The 20491-nt window shown below is 44.5% G+C and overlaps 2 protein-coding genes across 11 annotated transcripts in view; one reads left to right on the top strand and one right to left on the bottom strand.

Moving 5' to 3' along the window:
* Positions 1–4315, top strand: part of FAM13B (family with sequence similarity 13 member B) — a 52812-nt gene extending 48497 nt beyond the window's left edge. For all 10 annotated transcript variants that reach the window (XM_074604422.1, XM_074604416.1, XM_074604417.1 and 7 more), the window contains 3 exons: positions 21–193; positions 620–721; positions 1942–4315. In XM_074604422.1, the coding sequence (XP_074460523.1) occupies positions 21–193; positions 620–721; positions 1942–2065 (399 nt within the window). In that variant the 3' untranslated portion in view covers positions 2066–4315. The remainder of the gene's footprint in view (positions 1–20; positions 194–619; positions 722–1941) is intronic.
* Positions 4316–7518: 3203 nt separating this feature from the next.
* On the bottom strand, positions 7519–19344 carry PKD2L2 (polycystin 2 like 2, transient receptor potential cation channel). Its single transcript, XM_074603545.1, has 14 exons — positions 19268–19344; positions 18937–19038; positions 18557–18690; positions 17065–17324; positions 16077–16298; positions 15244–15472; positions 14550–14720; positions 11979–12160; positions 11222–11342; positions 10399–10500; positions 9159–9238; positions 9009–9078; positions 8075–8190; positions 7519–7648 (listed from the first exon to the last, which is right to left on the bottom strand). Exons 1-14 carry the CDS (start codon positions 19323–19325, stop codon positions 7519–7521), a joined length of 1977 nt encoding a protein of 658 aa, XP_074459646.1. The 5' UTR covers positions 19326–19344.
* Between the last annotated feature and the right edge of the window lie 1147 nt (positions 19345–20491).

Below are 20491 nucleotides of genomic sequence, written 5' to 3'. Positions count from 1 at the left end.
ATTTCTGCTTTGACGTTCAGGAGGAAGAGGAGGAAAGTGATGGTTTGTCTACAGACCTGAACGATATCTTAAAAACTGCTGTCCAAACCCAGTCTGTTTTAAGCCCAGTTGAAAACTCCGAGTCTGATGTTGAAGATGGTCAAGAGAAACTGACCCGGGACCTGAGGCTGTCGAGCACCCGCGCCGCTTCCATGTGCGTAAAAATAAAGAAGTGACTAATTCTATTACAGAAGTTGCAATTATTGCACTTACGGTCGCGATAGCAAATCTGTGATGTTGAGTGGAAGGGAGCGACACTTCTCAGGAAGCGTTTGGCTTGAATGAGCGTTCCTGTCCTCTGACATGCGTGACTAAGATCTTTTTGTATTCAGTGAATTGGTTAGTATCTTCTAAACCTTCTTCAGCCTTACTTGAGCTATATAGACAGCAGAAAATTTATGCCCTTTTATTAACTACTACTTCATACTCAATATTTCGCCACCAAACAGATAACATATTCCTTATGAGCAAGACAAATTTATTATCAGTGCCCCTAGCTCAGTTGGTTTTGAGTCTGCTTTGAAGAATTCAAGTGTTATTGTATGGCCAACAGTATTTTTCTTTCACTTGAAATGTTTAGGCCTGAATTATTGGAGCAACTGTGGAAAGCCAGAGCTGAAAAAAAGAAGCTACGTAAGACATTGCGAGAATTTGAAGAGGAGTTTTATCAGCAGAATGGAAGGTTTGTTTACCGTAAAACCAGATGCTGGGGAGCAGCTTCATTTTGCAGCCAAGTATTTTTTTCAACTTTCTTATACGGATGTTGCCATATGGAATCTGATCGGTTTTAATCTCTACATGAATAATCTCCTGAAGGAGAGAACATTCTTGTGTGTTTTTAAGGGCAGAGGAAGCCTGCTCCTGAGTTTTGTTTCCTCTGTTACAGTCTGTAAAGCGTAGTAATGAAAATGGAAGAAGTGGGTTTTTTCATTTAAAAAAAATAACATTTTAAAATACTTACAAAGAAGTATTTTATATATATACACACACAACCCCTGCACCCCCAGACCCTCCCTCTGTTTTTAACGTAGGGCAGAGAAGTTTGCCCTAAGAAGTTTGTCCTTTATTCCAGTAGGTCAGTCCTGACGGTGGATATTTGCTTTACCAATAAAGGGGTGGATCATTTTTATTCTTCTCTGTATTTAGTTTTTTGGGGCATTTTTTGAATGTATGTTGTTCTGAATTTGATTGCGCTGCTGCCCTTTGTGTGTAATAGGAGGTTTTTCGAGGTGTATCGCCTCAGGAACAAAACCAGTAATGTTCTTAAGAGGTCAGTCACTTCCTTGACTGGCAGATGGTCTCACTTAACTACACTTTCTACTGTATTGCTCCTTGAACCTAAACTCCTGGCCCATTGGTCACACAAATTCCACTAACTTACTGAATTTGGGACGTAACTCCTTTTGACTTTAATGGCAAATAATGAGGTTGTTAATGAAGGGTTGATTTAAAAATAAGTCAGATTAATAGATTGTTTGGTTATAGTCCAGTCTTAGATAAATAAGAATAATTCTCTACTATCAGTTTGTGGGTCAGTCTACATAGCAAAAATGTAGATCGAAGGAAATTTATTTGTATTTTTTTGTAATGTATACACGGGATCTGAAATTAAAGTCTTCATATCCTGTTAATAAAGTCTCCAGAAGAACTTAAGAGAATGATTTATAAACAACGCTGCAACAGTTGTGCTGAATAAAAGCTGCTGGGTTTTCTATTCAGTTTTTTAGGGGATGGCAATTTGAACTACAATGAACTAAAACATAACAATGTGTCTATTATTGGTTTACAAGCTGCCAAAACTGTTTTTATCTGCCCTAAGATAACTGCACATTGCTGCTTTTGTGCTTGGCTTGCTGTCGTACGGAGGATTTTCTTGCAACTTAGGTGTGCTTCTTTTTACAGGAACGTACAGAAAGAAGATCGGGTTCCAATGCTTGACGAGTACAGGGAGTACAAGAAAATCAAAGCCAAACTTAGGCTGTTAGAAGTCCTGATCAGCAAACAAGATTCTTCAAAATCGATTTAAATTGTGTTCCTCCAAAGCAGTGAATAACGTGGTGTTTCCGTGATACTACCACTGTACTTATTGGGTGCTTGTGTTCATTTGTCATGCACTGTTGAAAGAATCCAGTTTGTGCACTTTATTGTGGTGCCACTAGAACATGTTTGAAGGGTAAGTAGGTCCTGGCTAGAGAGCAAATGAGATTTCGAAGTTCGAGACTGCTCTATCCAACTTTAGCAAACACGGTTTCCATCCAAGTTTGGCGTTACAGATGCATCCATCTTGTTCCAAAACAACCAGAGCTTTTCTTTTTTCTTTAGCATTCAAGGACTTTGAGACTTTTGTTATTACCAACATTTTGCATTATTGAAGAAATTATTAATAGCGTAATGCTACGCTGAACTACTCCTCTTGCCTATTTTTTATTTTGGGGGGAAAAAAGTCAGCAAATTAAACATACAGCTCTATTTCCTGGAATATTATAAAAACAGACTGAAATTCCTTTCAAAGCACTGCTGTGGAACAACTTTAATTTTTGGTATTCTAAATTGCACCTATAACACAGTAATAATTAACTTCTATGGATTTTGCTCATTAGTGGTCACGTTTCCTCCTTGATAAAGATGACAGTGGACAAACCAGAAAGTGACCTTGCTTAGTGTCTTTTAAAACTTGGAAAACTGAAAAGTTATATCACATGCTGCCTACAGGACTTATGTTACTGTTGTTCATTTTATCATTTTATGGGTTACTATCGACTAGTGGTGACACAGTGTTTTGTCTGAATTGGATACTGCATCTCCGCTTTCGGAAGATCTGAGGACCGTAATGAACATTTCGGTGTGCGGGAAATCTGATGGCGCTCAGCCTTGCGTAGCCCCAGCAGAAAAGAGCTGGGCTTAGGACAGTTAAAATTCCACTGTACCTGAAATAAGCGTGGTATCAAGGGCTAAAATCAGTGTAGTTAATGCGCACCACAGGGTGAACCGTTGGCTTTGAACGAAAAATTACTGCTGTTTATCACGATTTTGTTTTACAGTTGGAGAATAAAAATAAGTTACCTAATCCTTATGATGTAAGCAAAACAGTTTATGGGCCTTGCATGATTTAGCTGCAGAGTTGAGACTAAATAATGTTTTGAGTATCACATCTGCTGTGCTGAATGATGATTTAGCTACTAGCTTTATGCTCCGCAACAGCCATCAGCAGCTGGTTTTGATCTGGCGAAATCTAAGTGTTAATTTTAACTGGTGCTTTCTCAATTATTATTATTTTTTTTCTTTAATGTATCAGTTTGATTGTGGCCATGTTTTGCATGCATCTCCTCTCACTGCATGTTTTTCTGACTGGCTAATGTCAACGTAGCTATGATTCACACTGCTTTATGAAAGACCAAAAATGAACTTTCGTAAGAACTGGCTAGCATGTAACCTCAGAGACTTGCTGTTCTGTCATGAAGCATATGAAATAGGTTGAAAATAGGATATTTAGTGCTCAGATTTCATCTGTGTACTGTAGAATACTTTTCAGTTTGTTTTACTCTGCTTGTAGGCATGTAATTTTTGGAATTCAGAAAAAAAAAAAGCACTAAAACTATTGAGCACTGGTGGTATGCCTCTTTTTTTTTTTTTTTTTTTTTAAAAAAAAAACCTGCAAAATGATCTGGGACCTTAGAAAATGATGAGGTTAAACTAGTCTTGAGACCATTTATCCATTTTCTTCAGTTCCATTGTGCAATGTACACTTCAGTTACTTTTCTATCAGTCTGCAGACACGGGTGTATCCAAACATTGAAACTAATTGTACTGTATAGTGTTGTACATGAATGTTTGTGTTTTATATACCACATGCAAAATGTCAATATGCACTATTTAAATGTTTTAAATAATATATTCCTCCTTTATAATGCTTAAATCTATATGATTCCAATATTTTTATAAGTGAGTGAGTGATCAGACTGGTTCCAATTCAGAATTAACAGCTGCTTTGTGTTCGTTATGCAGTGTTTGGCTGTTTATTCAGTATAGTAGATAAGCATGGCAACAGTTATGCCGAGTGTGTTTTGTGCCATCCTTGTTGAGCAATAAATAAATGGTAGAACTAGGCATTTTGTGATATAACAGTTTTACTTTGGTAAAAGCAAAACCTATATATCTATATGGATATATAGATATGGAATATATATATAACTAAACCAGATATAATTGCATTGCTATGTCTGGTGCTCATTGTATAGACTTTTATAATAAAAGTACCTTAACCTTTATTGTCATATATCTTTGTTTCTCATCGTGCTTTCTCCTCCACTGCCATCTCTTAAAAATAAGTGCCGAGTCCGTCGCCGTTCCTGTTTGTGTTTGTAGTTCCAGGGTGTTGCTGAGGCAGGCGCGTGTTCCGCAGCAGAGCCACCGGTGACGGCTCGGGTGCTGAGACAGCGCTTGGTGAAGCTGCAGCACTTTGGGCCTTATTTTACCTCTCTAGCCTGTGCCTGTCTGCAGAGACAGCAGGGAGGTGACCGCAGCAGCTCCTGAACTGACGGCGTGGCTTATGGTGGCCTTCAGTTCCTGCTGGGGTGCCGGCCGGCTGCGTGCTGACGTGGGAACAAACTGTGAGTCTCGCTCGTTCCTGCTCCAGCAGCAGCAGCTTGAGGAGTAGATGGGGTAGGGAGCTGACAGCCATTACTGCGCTAATTAGTTCACTGTCAGTGACCACACCTTCACCCGATGAGCAGTATGTGGTTGTGTCTGTGTATATTTAGCGGGGCCTGTTGTGGTAAGACAAGGGGTGATGGCTCTAAACTAAAAGAGGGCAGACTGAGGGCAGATTTAGACTGGATATAAGCAAGACATTTTTATCATGAGGGTGGTGAAGCACTGGCCCAGGTTGCCCAGAGAGGCGATGGATGCCTCATCCCTGGAAACATTCCAGGTTAGGTTGGACGGGGCTCTGAGCAGCCTGATGGAGTTGAAGATGTCCCTGCTCTTTGCGGGGAGGTTGGACTAGGTGGCCTTTAGAGGTCCCTTCCATCCCAAACTATTCTGTGGTTTTCTTACAGTAACTGCTAGGATACTGATTTTAAGGCTGTGCTTGTGGTAGAAATCACTGTTATTGCACACACTTCTGTGAACACAAGAGGATGCTTTTCCTCTGGACAAAATAGATATTTTTTTTTTTCATAGCATATGAAAATTCATACGAAATTCATACGAAAAGTGATTGAGGTCTTTCAAACTGACTCTTCTGTTGTATTTTGTGTAAATTCACATTTCTTCAGCTTAAGACCTGGCAGGGGACAGAAGAACTCCTGAAGGTGAAGGCTCTGCTTGTGAATGCGTGGCAGTGCAGGTAAATGGGAGGAAGAAAAACAACGGGGAAGTTGAGGGAGAAGGGAGGGAGAGGACCAGAAGGTACCCTTCAGTATGTCGTTAGGGTGGGACAGAACACCCTTCCCTCTGATCACGTTGTCTGTCCTCTGAAGATGGGGGTCAAAGAAAGCACGAATTCTTAGGACACTGGTTTTGAAGAATGAGCGGGGCTGTTACAGATCTGTTCTTCAATCCTCCATTTTTCCTTAGCATTATTTGCTCTGATCAAGATGCTAATGAGAAGACAAAAATCCCTCAAATAGTGGTTTGGTGGCAACCATTTAAAATTCACGTACTACAAAGCAATGAACTAACAAGAACATAAGAATAAGGAAGATAACCCTGTGTTAAACACCCTTAGCCAAAACGGAGGAGAAACGGATATTTTTGAGAGTGCAAAAAGCTTGGTGGTACTGGGACAGATCTTCCTTGCTGAAGAACCAGTTCTGAGACAACGCAAATGTATAGTATTCCAAGCTTTACCTTTTCCAAGGAGTTTCCTTGAGCCGTTATGTGCGTGCAGGACACGGAGGTTGCTGGGAGGAGCGAGGCGGGCCATCAAGAGGGTTCCCTGTGCTCGAGTGGAGTAGAGCAAGGACGAGCAGCACTTGAAAGCTCTTCCACAAAGTTCTGGGTAAGTAGCTGTGGCTAAAGGTTTTGAGACTTCTTTGTACGAGGGGGGTTGCCAGGAGGAGGAAAGGTCGGAGATGCCGAAGGTGCATCTGCTTCCCCACGTGTCAGGCTGCTGAGTAATCCAGACGAACAGGTTGTCGGTGACCTATGAAAACTGGGCCAAGTGTCCCGGGTCACTGCAGAGCAACAAGAACCTTTAGGAAGGGAAAGGAAAAGGTGGTTTTATTTTAAACTGGTCCCTTTTAGAAGAGAGAGGATGGCTCGGCTTGGCCAGGAGACTGAAGTGCAAAACCAGTGAACGCTGACGGGCAGACCAGTGCATGGCTACGTCGTGCTGCTGGGCTGAAGCCATCTCTGGGTCCCTTCAAATGCCCGTCTGCTCCCCTCTCCACGAGGCAGCTCCTCAACAGTGCCATGAGACGCAGAGAGACCATGCAGTAGCTTGACAGTGCCCTGCAGGACATAAGGCTTTATATTATTATAAATGATTGTAGAATCTATAGAAGTTTCAGGATACTTCAGAGGCTGGGGGTTGGGTGTCGGATGAGTGGAGATGTCCACCAGCAGAAGTTCCCTGGGGCAGGGACTGTGTGGTGCAGGTGGGGTCCTGCCAGCCCGGTGATGGCCCCGTGTTTTCTCATGGCATGCTCAGATGGCATCTGGACACGCGTTTTGTTTTATTTCTTCGTGTGGCTGAGTCCCAGCAAAGAACAAATATTAACGACTCCATCGGAGTAGACAGCTTCTGGCCTGGACATAACACCTTGTCTCTAAGGCAACGGGTATAAATGGATTCAGGAATAAAAAGGATGTTCTGAAAATTCAGGCTGGTGCAAGTGTGAAGCAAATCTCCCTCTAGTGGTGCCAGCTGTTAAGGCTGATCAAAATAAAAGATGGATTATTTTCTGAAGAATAATTTTTTTTTTTTTTTCTTTCCTCTCTCTGAAGGCACAGAAACCTGTGTTAGAAGCAGCAGTGCCTGGAACAAGAATTGTTGAGAAAAAAGCATTAACCTTGGCAGCAGATGCACTAGCAAAAGGAAGTCCAGGGAAGCGAGGGCTGATGCCCATGTGCCGGACTGTGCTCGGTGACCGAGGGTCGCGCTGGGCCATGTAGGGCCAGAGAAGGAGCGAAGAGCAGGGCGCCCGCAGCGCTGGCATTGCTCGCCCGTGGCTACCCCACTCCTACCTGTGTCTCACAGTGGCCCCAAAATAGGGCAGAGGAATAAATGTCGTTGTGGCATTTGTGGAGATGCCGACCCAGAACTCCAGCAGGGTTGGTCAGTTCTTCTCCCAGCTGAAGAAGCACCCGAAACTCCCACAGAAAAGACCCAGAAGCAACAATTGTATATACATTTATTAACATTCCTGCTTCTCTTATCCAGAAACAGAAAAAAATAAAGGGGGTGGGGGGAAGATGGGGACTCCGGATTTATTCAAACTGTGCAAAGAGTCAGGCCATCTCTGTTACCAGGGGAACTCACATTTCGCTGCCATCTTGCAATCTCCCCTGACGGCCACCTGCTTGTTGAATGCTTTCCAAAACTGTCTTTAATATTTGATTAGTGTGTCTTAATTCATTCTCCAACATGACTGTATGCCAGTAGAGCCTAGAACACACAAACACAGCAACGCGTCCTTGAGAAGGTGCTGCCCTTAAACTTGCATTTGCAGCCTTCCTCTTTGCTCACTTGTGTCAGGCTACGTCCCGAGATACCCTTCACAGGCGCGAGGTCTCACAGCCTCTGTCCCCCTCCCTGGGCAGCCACAAGGAAATGTTCTGCAAGGGTGGCAATATTTTAAATTCTTGTCCCACCTCATTCTTGACTAATGTCCTTACAAGCTGCCCTACTAAATTTTTTCATTTCCTTCTTCCCTCCCTGAGGGCAGCTGTTGTCAGCCAGCGAGCACTTAAAATATCTTAAAATCAGTGACTTTGTGTTGCTCTCCTGTCTCTCAGGTTGTGGCTGGGTGAGGGGCTCAGCTGGGGCTGCAGCTGCCTGGGGATGGGAGTAAGACTGCAAGAACACACTTACTGATGAAGTTCTGCAGTGGAGATGTAGCTCTGAGCCAGGACTGAGTCTGTGTTGTCAGCAGATGGATGCTTCTGATGAAGTCCCCCTTCCGGTAGCTTTGATGACCCCGGGTAGCTCTATTCAACACCAGAGGGATTAAAAAAACACAAAACCACCAACACCAAAATCACGAAGCCAGTATGGCTCACTGGGACACCTGTAACAACAGTCCCTCCTGCAGGGAGGGGGCATGCATGCGTGACAAGATACATGCAGCTTTGGGGAGATGAATGCTCTCTTCTCCATCTGAAAGTAGATTTTCCTTCTGGCCCTTCCAAAAAGACAGGATACAGGAATACACATTCTTTTTCAGAGTTGAGAGACGGCAAGTGTTGTGTGCAGTACTGTTGGCAGCCAGCCAAGGGGCTTCTCCCCTCTGCCGTTGTAGAAGTGATTTTTGAAAATACATTTTAGAAGTATTTGCCCTGGCCTACCCCAGATATGGAACTACCAAAAAACTGCTGGAAACCTTTTTGTAAAGCAAAAAGAAGCTACAGTAATCTTTATTCTTGCTGTAGGTGCAGCCTGTGACCCAACAGACTGCTGTAAAACTTGTTTTCCATACATCTGTTTCCGTTTAACGTTTGGGCAAATGCCCAGCTCACAACTTTGTACCATTGCTGAGACACACTGACCTCACCCTACTGCCAGCTCTGCCCTGGTAGTGTACGACCTTGCCCCTGAGCAAGCTTTCCTTTGAGGTTTTGGGCATAATTAGTGATTTTTATTTATCAATAGGTCTAGCTTTTGCTGTTTCTATGATGTTAGAAATAGTATCCTGTAGAGAAATAGCTCTTGTAAGGAACAGTGGGGACAACTGTGACTCCTTTTGTATTATTCAACTTCTGAAATATAATCAGCAGTTTCGAAGGATATAAGAAAGAATCAAGCCTACCTCTTCATTAGCACTGGCTTCACTGGAATGCTTAGAACTATCCTTTCCTTCACTGGCTGAAAATTCCTTGCTTGTTGAGAAGGGACAGAAGTTCTGTGAGAACCGGTCTGTGCGCGGTGCAGGGGGTAACAGCAAATGCCAAGATCCTACCTTTCCAAGGTCTCCTCCGATGAATTTTTATCCAGCTCTGGTTTCTTCAGCTTGAGCTTGACAAGGGCCTTATTGCAACTCTGAACGTAGACAGGGAAAGTCAGGCAAGTTAATTGGCTTGTGTTTAACCAGAGACACTTCTGCACAAGGACTTGAATGCAAGGAACAAACTGTCAGCGTAACGCCTTGGCAATTAAACGGAAATCCCACCAGGCTACCGCCTTCTTTGTTCCCTTAGCTCAGCTCAGAGAATTCACCCTGCTGTATCTCAAATTTGTCATGAGATCCCTGAAGGTCATAGCCAACCAAATCCGGTAAGAGTGTCTGTTTTCAAGCATATTGTTTAATCCCGCTGTAGCCCAGGATAAGTCGGGAATGAGCTTGGGTGGGGGAATCCGAGCTGTGCTGCTGCTGAACAGACTAGCTGTAGGAACTCCCCTTCCCCTTTCCTTACTGGAAGCTAGGCTTTGCAGAAGCCATGTAACTTGTGCCTGTGCCACTCATAAAATCCTACAGGAAAATTTCAGGTAGGTCCATCTGCCAGACCTCCCCTACAGCGCGCTCAGCACAGGCCAGCTTGGAGAACCGCAGTCTGAACGCGCGGGTCTCTCATCCCACACCCACCTCAGTCTCATTTACCTCGCTCCTGATGCTGTATTCCCCAGTTAAAGTTAGCTTTCTAGGCAGAGATATTGCCTCGTCCCGGCCATGGACCTGCATGCAAGCTCTTTGGCTTCAGTGTATGCATTTGGCGGGAAGGGAGGTTATAATTTCAAGTTGAACTCAAGAGTTCGGGAAAGATTTCTTCCCCTTTTCTACTAATTTCTGGCACGGTCTGAACTTTGAGGAGTTTTAAAGGTATATATTTCTACTTCTCTTTCCATGCAGAGATCTTTAGTTTCTCAGTTTGGAAGAGCAGCAACAGTAAGCTCTGAAGAAAGCTGATGACAGGATCTATCACAAACCAGGCTGGTCTTAAATACTGCTTTTAAAAGGCTGAAGTAAAGGTAGGCTCTTTGCGCCCGAACTCATATGCTACTCTTACCGTTAGGAGCTCCCGTGGGTTTGATGGAAGGATGTCTCTGTATCTGTCAAATGTTTGTTTCAAGTGAAAAATTAAATATTGTGTGTTCTTAAATGGCTATGGCCCAGCTGTTTAAGGCTCTTTGCTAATGATGCGGCTTAGAATTCCTCCTCTTATCTTGAATTAAATGAGGTAGTTACAGAAGCGTGTACTTACCTGTCTAAAGAGGTCTCTGATCTGTATTTCTTCACTGGTTATCATCTGAAAGTCTGCTTTGACTTCTGAATAGGTGTCATTTATAATAGCCAAAACCATGTTCTGCACAGGAAGGATGCAGTTAGATGATTGTTTCTGGAAATTGCATTTGTATTATGCTGGGGCTGTTGTTTTGGGGGCTGTTCCCTGCCAGGGCATGTACCTAATCGAACCGAAGAGCTTTGCTGGGTACATATAATGCACTTAAATTATTTGGTGGTCTCAGAGAATATTTTTGGGAGACAAATCACTCATTTCCCATCTGCAGTATTGGCTAGAAGGCCTAGTTCCTCGGAGGTAAAAGATTTCCTTTTATATACTTGTAGCTTTTTCAGATGGTGTTTCAATCTGTAGTAACTAATGAAAACATCAATCTAACTGATAAAGCAAACCTCCACCTACACGGTCCCATCAAAGTCTCTCTTCAGCCTTCCTACCTGACAAGGCTGACATTATGCAGTTTTCAAGAGCATACAATTAAGCTTTCAGAAATTAAAACCTCAATAAATGGGTGGTGCACTAGATTGAAAGGTGCAAGGTGCTCAGTTTTTTGGTGCAAAAGGCCCTTTTGTGGCTGTCTGGAGGAAGGGAGAGCTGTGAAATGTCTTGCCTGCCGGGAACTCCTGCAAAAGAGTTTGGAGCGTGTCTCTGCCCAGGTGTACTAGGGGCAGCCAGGGCAAGCCCACTGTTAATTTGGAGCGGAAAACACTGTTTCAGAGCACTGCACAACAGTTCTTCCCTACTGTTTATGCAAAAGGGTAAGCATTTTTAAGATGATACCTACCAGCAATACGAAGAACACAAGGAACACAAATGTGATGAAGTAAACAGGCCCAAGGATTCTGTTTGCTGCTTCTATGGCTTCAAAATTAAAATCTCCCAGCACAATACGAAACTGTGTAAAGCTGGAAGTAAAAAACACCACAAGGAGGCTGACTGACTTCTCCTGAAGAAATGTATTGTAAGCATTATTGGTAAAAAAAAAAAAAGGCAATTGATACCATTGAGACTGATCCACCGTTACCTTAGTCGCTGAAATCTAAAGGCAAGCCAGGATAATACTGCAATGGTAAATTGGGCGTTTAGCATATATCTGAGAATTTGAAAGTACAAAGGAATTTTTAAATGGCTTGTATGAGAAAATACTTCCATTTTGAATAAATCACCTGGTTTTGGGGGTTTCTTTAAATTATTTCCCTTCCGTTGTAGCCTCATGAGCCAAGCCTGCCTGATTGCCCAGGGGCCTGGTTACACGTGACAAAGTTGTGTTGAGAGCTGTCGGGACTAATAGCTCCATTGGGTGAACCACCCCTGAGCTTCCCTTTCTCATGCCTCCCTGAACTGTTTAATGTACCTGTGGTCTCTTTTGAACATTTTTGGAAGGTTTTGGGAAACAAATTGCATAGACGACAACATTGGTTTTGCTCTATGAAATAAGCTTAATGTTGGAGACCTGTACTTTAAAGTTCTGCTTAGCAGAAACTGGTTTGCGCCTGCACCAACTGAGGGGTTTGTATCAAAAAGGTTAAAAAGTAGCATACATGCAGTTTTGGAAACTGGAAAACTCTTCAACTTGCGACCCAAAGACCAGATAGCCAAACTGGGCGTAGGCAAAGAAAATGATGAAGAACATGACGGCAAATCCAAGGATGTCTTTGTCACAGCGCGATAAAGTGGAGGACAGCTGCATCATGGTTTTGTTAAAGCTTACATATTTAAATATCTGCAAGAGAACAGAACATATTGTTACTGGGGGATCAAAATATATTGCAGCTTCTTAATGGAATTTCTGGAATGTTGTCTGTAATCATAATTTACGGGTTAAGTCTTACCTAGAAACGAGTTGCATGGTATGTATCTGTAAGGAGAACTAGGATTGGGTGTGTTTCTGGAGAAGGTGGATATTCTGCAGGGCAAATATGCTTACGTGTTAAAGCTGATAGTGCGCGGACAGGTCTTTGCTGGGTACTGGTATGTGTAATCAGCTCTCGCAGATATGGACATCGGTGACAAGTGGTGTCCCCGTCCATAGTGGGACCAGTACTGTTCAATATCTTCATCGATGACATAGACAGTGGATTGCGTGCACCCTCAGCAAGTTTGTGGACACCACCAAGCTGAGTGGTGCAGCTGACACGCCTGAGGGATGGGATGCCATCCACAGGGACCTGGACAGGCTTGAGAAGTGGGTCCATGTGAACCTCATGAGGTTCAACAAGGTCAAGTGCAGGACCCTGCAACCCATGGTATCAATACAGGCTGGGGGATAAAGGGATTGAGAGCAGCCCTGAGAAGGACTTGGGGGTGTTGGTGGATGAGAAGCTCAACATGAGCTGGCAATGTGCGCTTGCAGCCCAGAAAGCCCCCCGCATTCTGGGCTGCGTCAAAGTAGCGTGGCCACCAGGTCAAGGGAGGGGATTCTGTCCCTCTACTCTGCTCTTGTGAGACCCCCACCTACAGTGCTGCCTCTAGCTCTGGGGCCTCAGCACAGAAAGGACATGGAGCTGTTGCAGCAGGTCCAGGGGAGGCCACAAAAATGATCAGAGGGCTGGAGAACCTCTGCTATGAGGACAGGCTGAGAGAGTTGGGGTCGTTCAGCCTGGAGAAGAGAAGGCTCCAGGGAGACCTTACTGCAGCCTTTCAGTACCTAAAGGGGCCTACAGGAAAGATGGGGAGGGACTCTTTATCACAGAGTAGAGCGATAGGACGAGGGGCAGATGTGCCATCAAGAGGTTGTAGGTGCCTCATCCCTGGAAACGTTCAAGGTCATGTTGGACGAGGCTCTGAGCAACCTAATCTAGTTGAAGATGTCCCTGCTCATTGCAGGGTGGTTGGACCAGATGGCCTTTAAAGGTCCCTTCTGACCAGAGCTATTCTATGATTCTGTGACCCCTGTTCAAGGAGATTACAAGAGACACCACCCGCCTGTATCTGAGGATTCCCTGATGGCCTGCGTTGTTAAGGAGCTCTCCTTTACTTTGTGTCTGAAACAAGGCCTGAACAAAAGCCTTGTTCAATGACAATCATTAATTATAAACACAGTTGTTCTACTAAATTAACAGCAATCAGTCTGAGGGGAGGATGACGCAGGGGGAATGTGCAGCTGGGGTACAGAATGGATGTAATGAGGAAGACTGTCCAGAGAAGTGGTTAACAGCCAGTTCTCCCAAACAGCTTCTTCCTGCAGCTTTGGCCTGGGAGGTGGAGGAAGGCCAAAAGCCTGTTTATTTTCAAAGGACGTGACCTTTCCTGATAGCTTATGTTCAGGTACTTGGGGTATGACTGTAATGGCAGATGTGAGCACCTCCGCTGTCTGTTTCACAGCTGCTTTGTGCTAGGTGTTTTACAAATGCCTTAGGGGAAAGAGGGCCTGTAAGCAGCCTGGGATCACGCCAAGCTTTGGGAAGTTTCATCCAGCTGCTGGGAACGCTGAGACCACCCAAACCAAAAAGTCATTGATGTCTGCTGGGTGCAGATCCCAGTCAGAGCCAGCAGGATTTAGTAGGTGAGGGGCAGTGGCATGTAAACACGCAGGACTGGTTTGGCCCCAGAGCACCTGGTTAGGAACAAAAGTAGCCCCTAATCTTGGAGGAGTTTGCTACTCAGTCTGGAGTCAGCAAATCTATTTGCAACTAAGAATGAAATTAAAGGTGTCCTGGCACAAAGCCACTTCTGAATCAAGTTCAGACACATTTTGCCTTCCTCTGCAGTTAAACAGTAGCTGCTGTTTCCATTGCTTTTGGCCACAAAAGCTATGGAATAGCTTCACCTATTACAGCCATGCCTGTGTAGGTCAGGCTGTGACCTGGATAATATTTGGTCCAGGAAAAGACTGAGTCTGAGGAGGCTGTTTGGCCATGCTAATTTCCCAGCTGCTCCAATAGAGACAGCTGCCCACATGCAAAATTTTTTTTTAGATGGGTTTGGAATTTGTGTGACCCATGTTTATGAGAAGGAGGTAATTTTAAACTCTTCTGGAATCTTATAAAAAAAATTCTCCTTTTTAGCCCCACCTTTGCAATTTACTCATGAAAATGTGAACGTCAACATTTATGCTATGCTTAGAAATGCTATGATTCTTGAGTACAAAAAAAGGGAATAAGAATCAATACCTTTATCCAAGCAAAGAAGACATTGACGGCAATCATGTTGTTGTAAAGGACTTGCCAGAATGCAAGGAAATAGAAGTCTGGATACGCGTGGGGATCAGACAGCAGCTCTTCCATTAGCAGGGACACTGCTACAGTGCGGTAGATGTTGAAGGCAATGGCAAGGATGGATACCTGAAGGAAAGAAGAAGTGAAACTCAAGTCCAGCTACACCCCCCTCTCTTGAGACTTGCCACTTTGCACAGGAAAGACTGTACTGATTTCAAAAGATCCTTGGTTAGATTTGAAGAACCTGAGCTTTTTAGATGTTTTGTCATAAACTGTACGTATGAGACTTTATTGGCCAAATAATTTGTAATTGTACTGTGATAATTCTGGGCTTGTGCTATGTAACACGCTGCGTATGTTCTAGTTTTATTGTGTTAGCTCTGTTATGCACTGGTGCTTCCCTGCTCTGCAAAGATTAAGGCTAAAACAAGCAGGGCGTATAATGCGTGAAAGGACGTGGAGACACAGCAAGGCTAGAAAAGAGTTCAAGTGTGCTGAACCATGGTGGGCCATGTGGCCTCTTCAACGTAGAACAGTGGGTGACTGACTCTAACCAGACACAGATTTGGGCTGTTCTGGCTCGTTGGCTGTCTATCCAGTGCTAGCCTAGGCTGGCACGCACAGAGGTGAAAGTCAAGGGGTAGCTCACCACGAGCAGCAGCAAATCCAGACAGTTCCAGGCACTTCTGAAATATTCCTTTTTCAGTTTTACTATTTTTGTAGCTTCCTGGATTATGAATGTAATGATAAAGAGACAAAAGGTGATTTCGCAAGCAGCCAGGAAGTAATCATAATATGTAACGTATCTGAGGAGCTTCACAGAGTAGGTATGTGAGGAGGTGCGAGCACCCCCGGTGGCAGGGAACTCTACCACCAACCTGGAAAAAGTTGGGGACTGGTGTTAGTTACCGTCGTTTGAAATCATCTCAGCCCTTAAATTTCTAGTATTGATTATTGCTACATTAATAATACCTTACTGGAACTCCTACACCCGTAAGATCTTCTTGTAAGGGTTACACTAAGTTCCCCATTAAAAGAGTATTACATGGTAGGGAAGGTTGAGGGGAAAATAAGAAGCTCTTGGGATACCCAAGCTATGGTGTTTGGTTAAGTCTTTAAAGAAACTGTGTCTCAGAAGACCTAACATTCACCGCACCCTGAGTCTTTTCCCTCCACTAGCTGACAAGAAGATTAATAATCCAGCCTTTGACCTTGCAAAAGGCTATGAAATCTATTCCAACTGACAGCAGCAACCAGCTGTACAGAACAGACACCAACTATTAAAAAAAAAAATGGAAAGGATGGATCTGTGTCTGCTCCTTCCACTGAATTTCTGCATTTTTAATGAATTACTGTCTTGCCAGCTGCTACCTGAGAAATGTGGCTGCATATGCCTGAGGCGACCAGCCTTTCCTTGTGTCCTTACAGAAGCATTATGCCTCAGTAAGTTGGATTTCACGTGGAGTAAATGTAAGAACTCACCTGACTATACAGAAGAGGTTTACGTTAGCATTGTATGTTGAGAAATCGATAAATACAATTCTGGTTCCTCTAGTAAGCCAGTTGTTCTGCCTGAGAAACACCAACTTCTCCAGGCTTTTCTGCTTCGATTGAGGTAAAGTGAATTTATATCCCCCACTGCTGTACAAGCCCATAGAACCCCAGTACCACGGGGATAACGAGGAGGCTGAGGTGTATTTCCATCTAGCAGAAAAGGGAAAACAAAGCAGATCAGTTTATGGAAACTGGGCTGAAATAAGCTTCAACTTTTTACAGTCCTTGTTAGTTCTTGTGTTCTTCTGCATCCACAGCTGGCCATTTAAGCCAGACCTTTAAATAACACTTTTCTTTACGTGAAGTAAGCATGAGACATACAGCCTTAAGATATTCCCATTTCTTTTATTTAGTTACTCAGTACATTCACAAAACAGCAATTGCTTATGAATCTGGATTTTGCCCAACATGGGCTAGACAGTTTATTACCTTAAAACCTTTATAGAGAAATGGAGTATCTCTGGTTTACGTAGTTCATTGTTACTGTGGCATGTTCACATGTTCTTTCATTGCGTTAAATCAAGGCTAAATGAAGCGTGTGAAGCAGGCCTTTTGGCTCTTGTTTCCACAGCATTTTAGCATGATTCCAATTTATAAACATGTGATTTAAATTCAGGCCTCATAATTGAGCATTTCTCCAGAGATGTTAGTGGCGATAGGCCCATTAACATGCGCTTTTGCTGAACTGGGATCACTGTTTCCAGTTCTTCCTGTCTCTCCGCTATAAATTTCCCATGCCAAATTCCCGTCTGTAATGTTGGCACAAAAACAAATCCATGGTTTATCGCAATGTAAACAAGAGAAAAACTCAGCTAATTGCATGTACTAACTGAAGAAGTGTTTATATTACTATACTGGCATTAAGAACATGGTTATGTTTTCAAAAACGTTTCTGTGCTGAAGTAGAATGACTTACTCGGAGTCGTTCTTTAGACCAAACTCAGACCTGTCTTCAGCTTGGTAATGATATTCACTGTAACAGTCTTCTAAAAAAGCATGGAAATACGGGTAGATGGAGCAAGTGTTGTTGTGTACTTTCAACTGTCGGATCTGGGCTACTCCTAACAGCAAATTTTCATAGTAAATATGGCTGCTGTTGTTCTGGACGGTTAACATCGTGTTGTTATTACACCTTTTGTCCCAGTAGAGTCCATCCAACAGGGGTCCTTCTGCAAACTATACATACAAATGAGGTTAAAGTTTCAAAAGAAGATTGAAATACTGCTATTACTCCACTTTTTAGCATAAAAATCTGTATAGGGTTCTCAGGTTACTTATAGCTACAGAGTGCAAGCTAGAACACAAACAATTCCCACCTATGTACTGTCTTATAAATACGATATATTTACGTCTTTTTGTTATGAGTCAATTCTATTCCCTATGCAATTCTATCAGAGATAGGTAATGGGATTATTCAGGGTAAGGCTGCAACACATGTCTGTTTGGGATTTCATGGAAAAATTCTGCTGAATTATAAACAGATATGTTTAAACACAAACATTGTATGTTGTTTAACAAAATCTGTTGGTTATCTTAATCTCTGAAGATCTGTTTTGGGATATATTTCTGACTAGGTATTAGTCATCTGAATCTAAATGAAGAAGTATTTATTTTTGAAGGCGGGGAAAAAAATCCCCCCTTTTCTGTGTGTTTCTTAGATGCTGATAAAGAGCTTGGGGAGAACATTATTCTGCGTACAAAACAAGCCCCCATGGTTTGGCACCATCTGAGCATGTATCACAACCACTTCTAGTATGCCAGCGCCCACACTGCATAGCAAGGGCTTACTATTTTATAGACTAGTAATAACAGACACCATGATAAAAGTACAATTCTTCCAAATGGTTTGTTATAACCAGGCATTTCCATTTTTAAGGAAGCGTAAGGTGAGAAACTTTGTCTTCTGCAGTCAGCTGCGCAATGCCAGTAATTTGGGGAAGTCCTCCACCTAGTAGTGAAAACAGAGAGCAGCGTTTTGCAGCCGTCACTGAAGTATGAGGTAATGTAACAGCAAACCAAGTGAAACGAGATGGTATGTTTTCCTGTTTGCCCTAGTGGAAATCATAAATATTTTTTTAACACCTGAAAGTCAAAAGAACTGTAAACCCCAAATCTTTCTGTTTTTATTGAACCTCTTTTCAGACCAAGCCTAATATTGAGAATGTGATGCAGCAATTAACTGTCCTACTGTTTTCCTCGACTGATTATTTAGAAGTATCAGTGTTATTGTTTGTACGCAGAATTTCTCCAAATGGATTTTAGGAAGTTTTTTGCCTTTCTCCTGCTGGAAGCACTTCTAGCACATGGTTTTTAGGAGAAACGTGAGACGGTATTGCTCCGGATTAACACTTCGGAGCTTCTTCACTTATTCGCTGTCCAAGAAGACATCTTTGCAACGACAGCCTTACCCTCCAGAAATCACCTCTGCTCTCAATGCTCCTGAAACCACTCTGGCTGTCCTCGGAGAAGGGCGGCTCCAGGAAGAGCTGGGCCATGACTCTGTTCAGGTAGTACATCTCCGTGCTCACCATGCCGAACGTCACTGGAAAGAAGGGGGAAAGAGGGGATGCTCACGGGCTGGAATTAGAGGATGACAACAGCTTCTAGCCCTGCTTCTCCGCTTCCGTTGTCATGAAGTGGTGCTGCTAGAAAAAGGCAGTCAGAGCAATTCCGACTGAAGTGACACTTTTGGGTGGAAGACGGGTGGAGTAAGGAGTAAATACTGAAAGAGGTACAGCTTACACGTTAATTATTTGTAGACAGTCACCTCAGTCATCTGATGACTTACGTATACAGAGGTCTGTCAGGAAAAAGGCGTAGATGATCAGCTCCCGCAGGGTGGTTTTCAGCTCCAGTTCTCTGCTGACGCTGGGCCGGTGTTCGGCGGCACCTGGTCGGGGAAATGGCGGCGGGGGCAGAGAGGAGTCAGAGGAGGGAGCCCTCAGTCCCCGCCGAGCCCCGTAGCCCTTTACCCTCCCGCGGGGGCGGCGGGCCGAGGCCCGGCCGCGCCGCGGGGCTCGGCGGGGACCCGGCATAACGCCGGCTGAGGGGGGCCCGGGCGGCGCCGGCGCTGAGGGGAGCGGGACCGGCGCTGAGGGGAGCGGGGCTGCCTCACGCACCGGGGCCGCTCAGCCTCTGCTCCATCGCGGACCGCTGCCGCGTCGCCGACGGCTCCATGGTGGCCGGTCCGGGGCGGCTGCCGGCGTTCCCCCGTTTGAATCCCAACGATTTCCCCGCCTCAGGACGGTTCCCCTCACCGCCTGCCGGAGGGGTCGGGCTGGGCAGCGGGATCGGAGTGGCCACGGGCTGCCCTTGGCTACCGTCGCGGGGCTGCCCCTGCTGCCCTCGGAGCTTTTACTATTATCGTTATTTTTGTTGCTGTTAGTGGCGTTCAGCGGGTCCGTCCGCTGCCCCCTGCCCAGCCCTCCCCGCAGGGCCGCAGCAGCGGGGCCTGGTAGAGCCCGTGCTTCCCGCTCCCCCGTGGGCAGCCGTTCCTTCGGGGGGCGGGAAATCAAACGATAAATTGCAGCGTCTGGGTGCTTCCAGGCTCTGTTCAGGCAGTTAGGAAATTCCCATCTTGCTGGGAAGAGCAGCAGGGAACGTAGGTTATGTTCATTTAAATGTATATTAACGCAAACGCTGCGAGCGCAGGTGCTGGTTGGGCTCCCAGCCCTGGCAAGAAGTTGGGGTGCTGTGGGTCAGAGCTGACAGCACTGGTACCGCACCCCTGCCCACCATGGCAGCGTCTTTATGTTCTAAAGAAGCCTGTGGACGACCCGGGTGTCAGTCTGCATTCGATCAGCCCAAACCCACAAAGAGCGCAGTGGGGGGGACAGTTATTTCAGCATATTTCATTGCTCCAGAGGGAGAAGCGTGGTGGCAGAGCTGCTGGATTGCATTGGGAGTTTCATAGCTGGTGTTGTGCGGTTCGGATCTGGGGTTTTATTTCATGTACAGCAGTGTGGGATGAAGCTGAGGCCTCATTTTTTTCCGTTCTGGAAGATGCTGGTGGGGTTGCTGACTAGCAGCAGCGTTACCGTGCACCCCCCCAGGAGGAGCTCGGGCCAGTTCCACCCTCACAAATTTTCCTTTAGCAAGTACGGTTGAAAAATCTTCAGAGAGTAGGTTTGTTGGAGTTTGGCAAAATCAGGTTTCATGGTACTTTTCTTATTATTTTGAGCAAGGTAGCTCTGAGTAGCAGCATACAAACCATTTGGATGATTCAAATCAACAGGTTGTTGAGAGTCAAGAGTCAGATAAGTTAAAGCCACTCCTCAATTAAAGGAGCAAGGAGGGAAAACATGATAGCCTTAATGCTTCATATTGTACAGGGCAGCTTTTGG

Source organism: Larus michahellis, chromosome 11, assembly GCF_964199755.1.
Source record: "Larus michahellis chromosome 11, bLarMic1.1, whole genome shotgun sequence".
Lineage (NCBI taxonomy): Eukaryota > Metazoa > Chordata > Aves > Charadriiformes > Laridae > Larus > Larus michahellis.
This window is presented reverse-complemented; position numbering and strand designations above follow the sequence as displayed.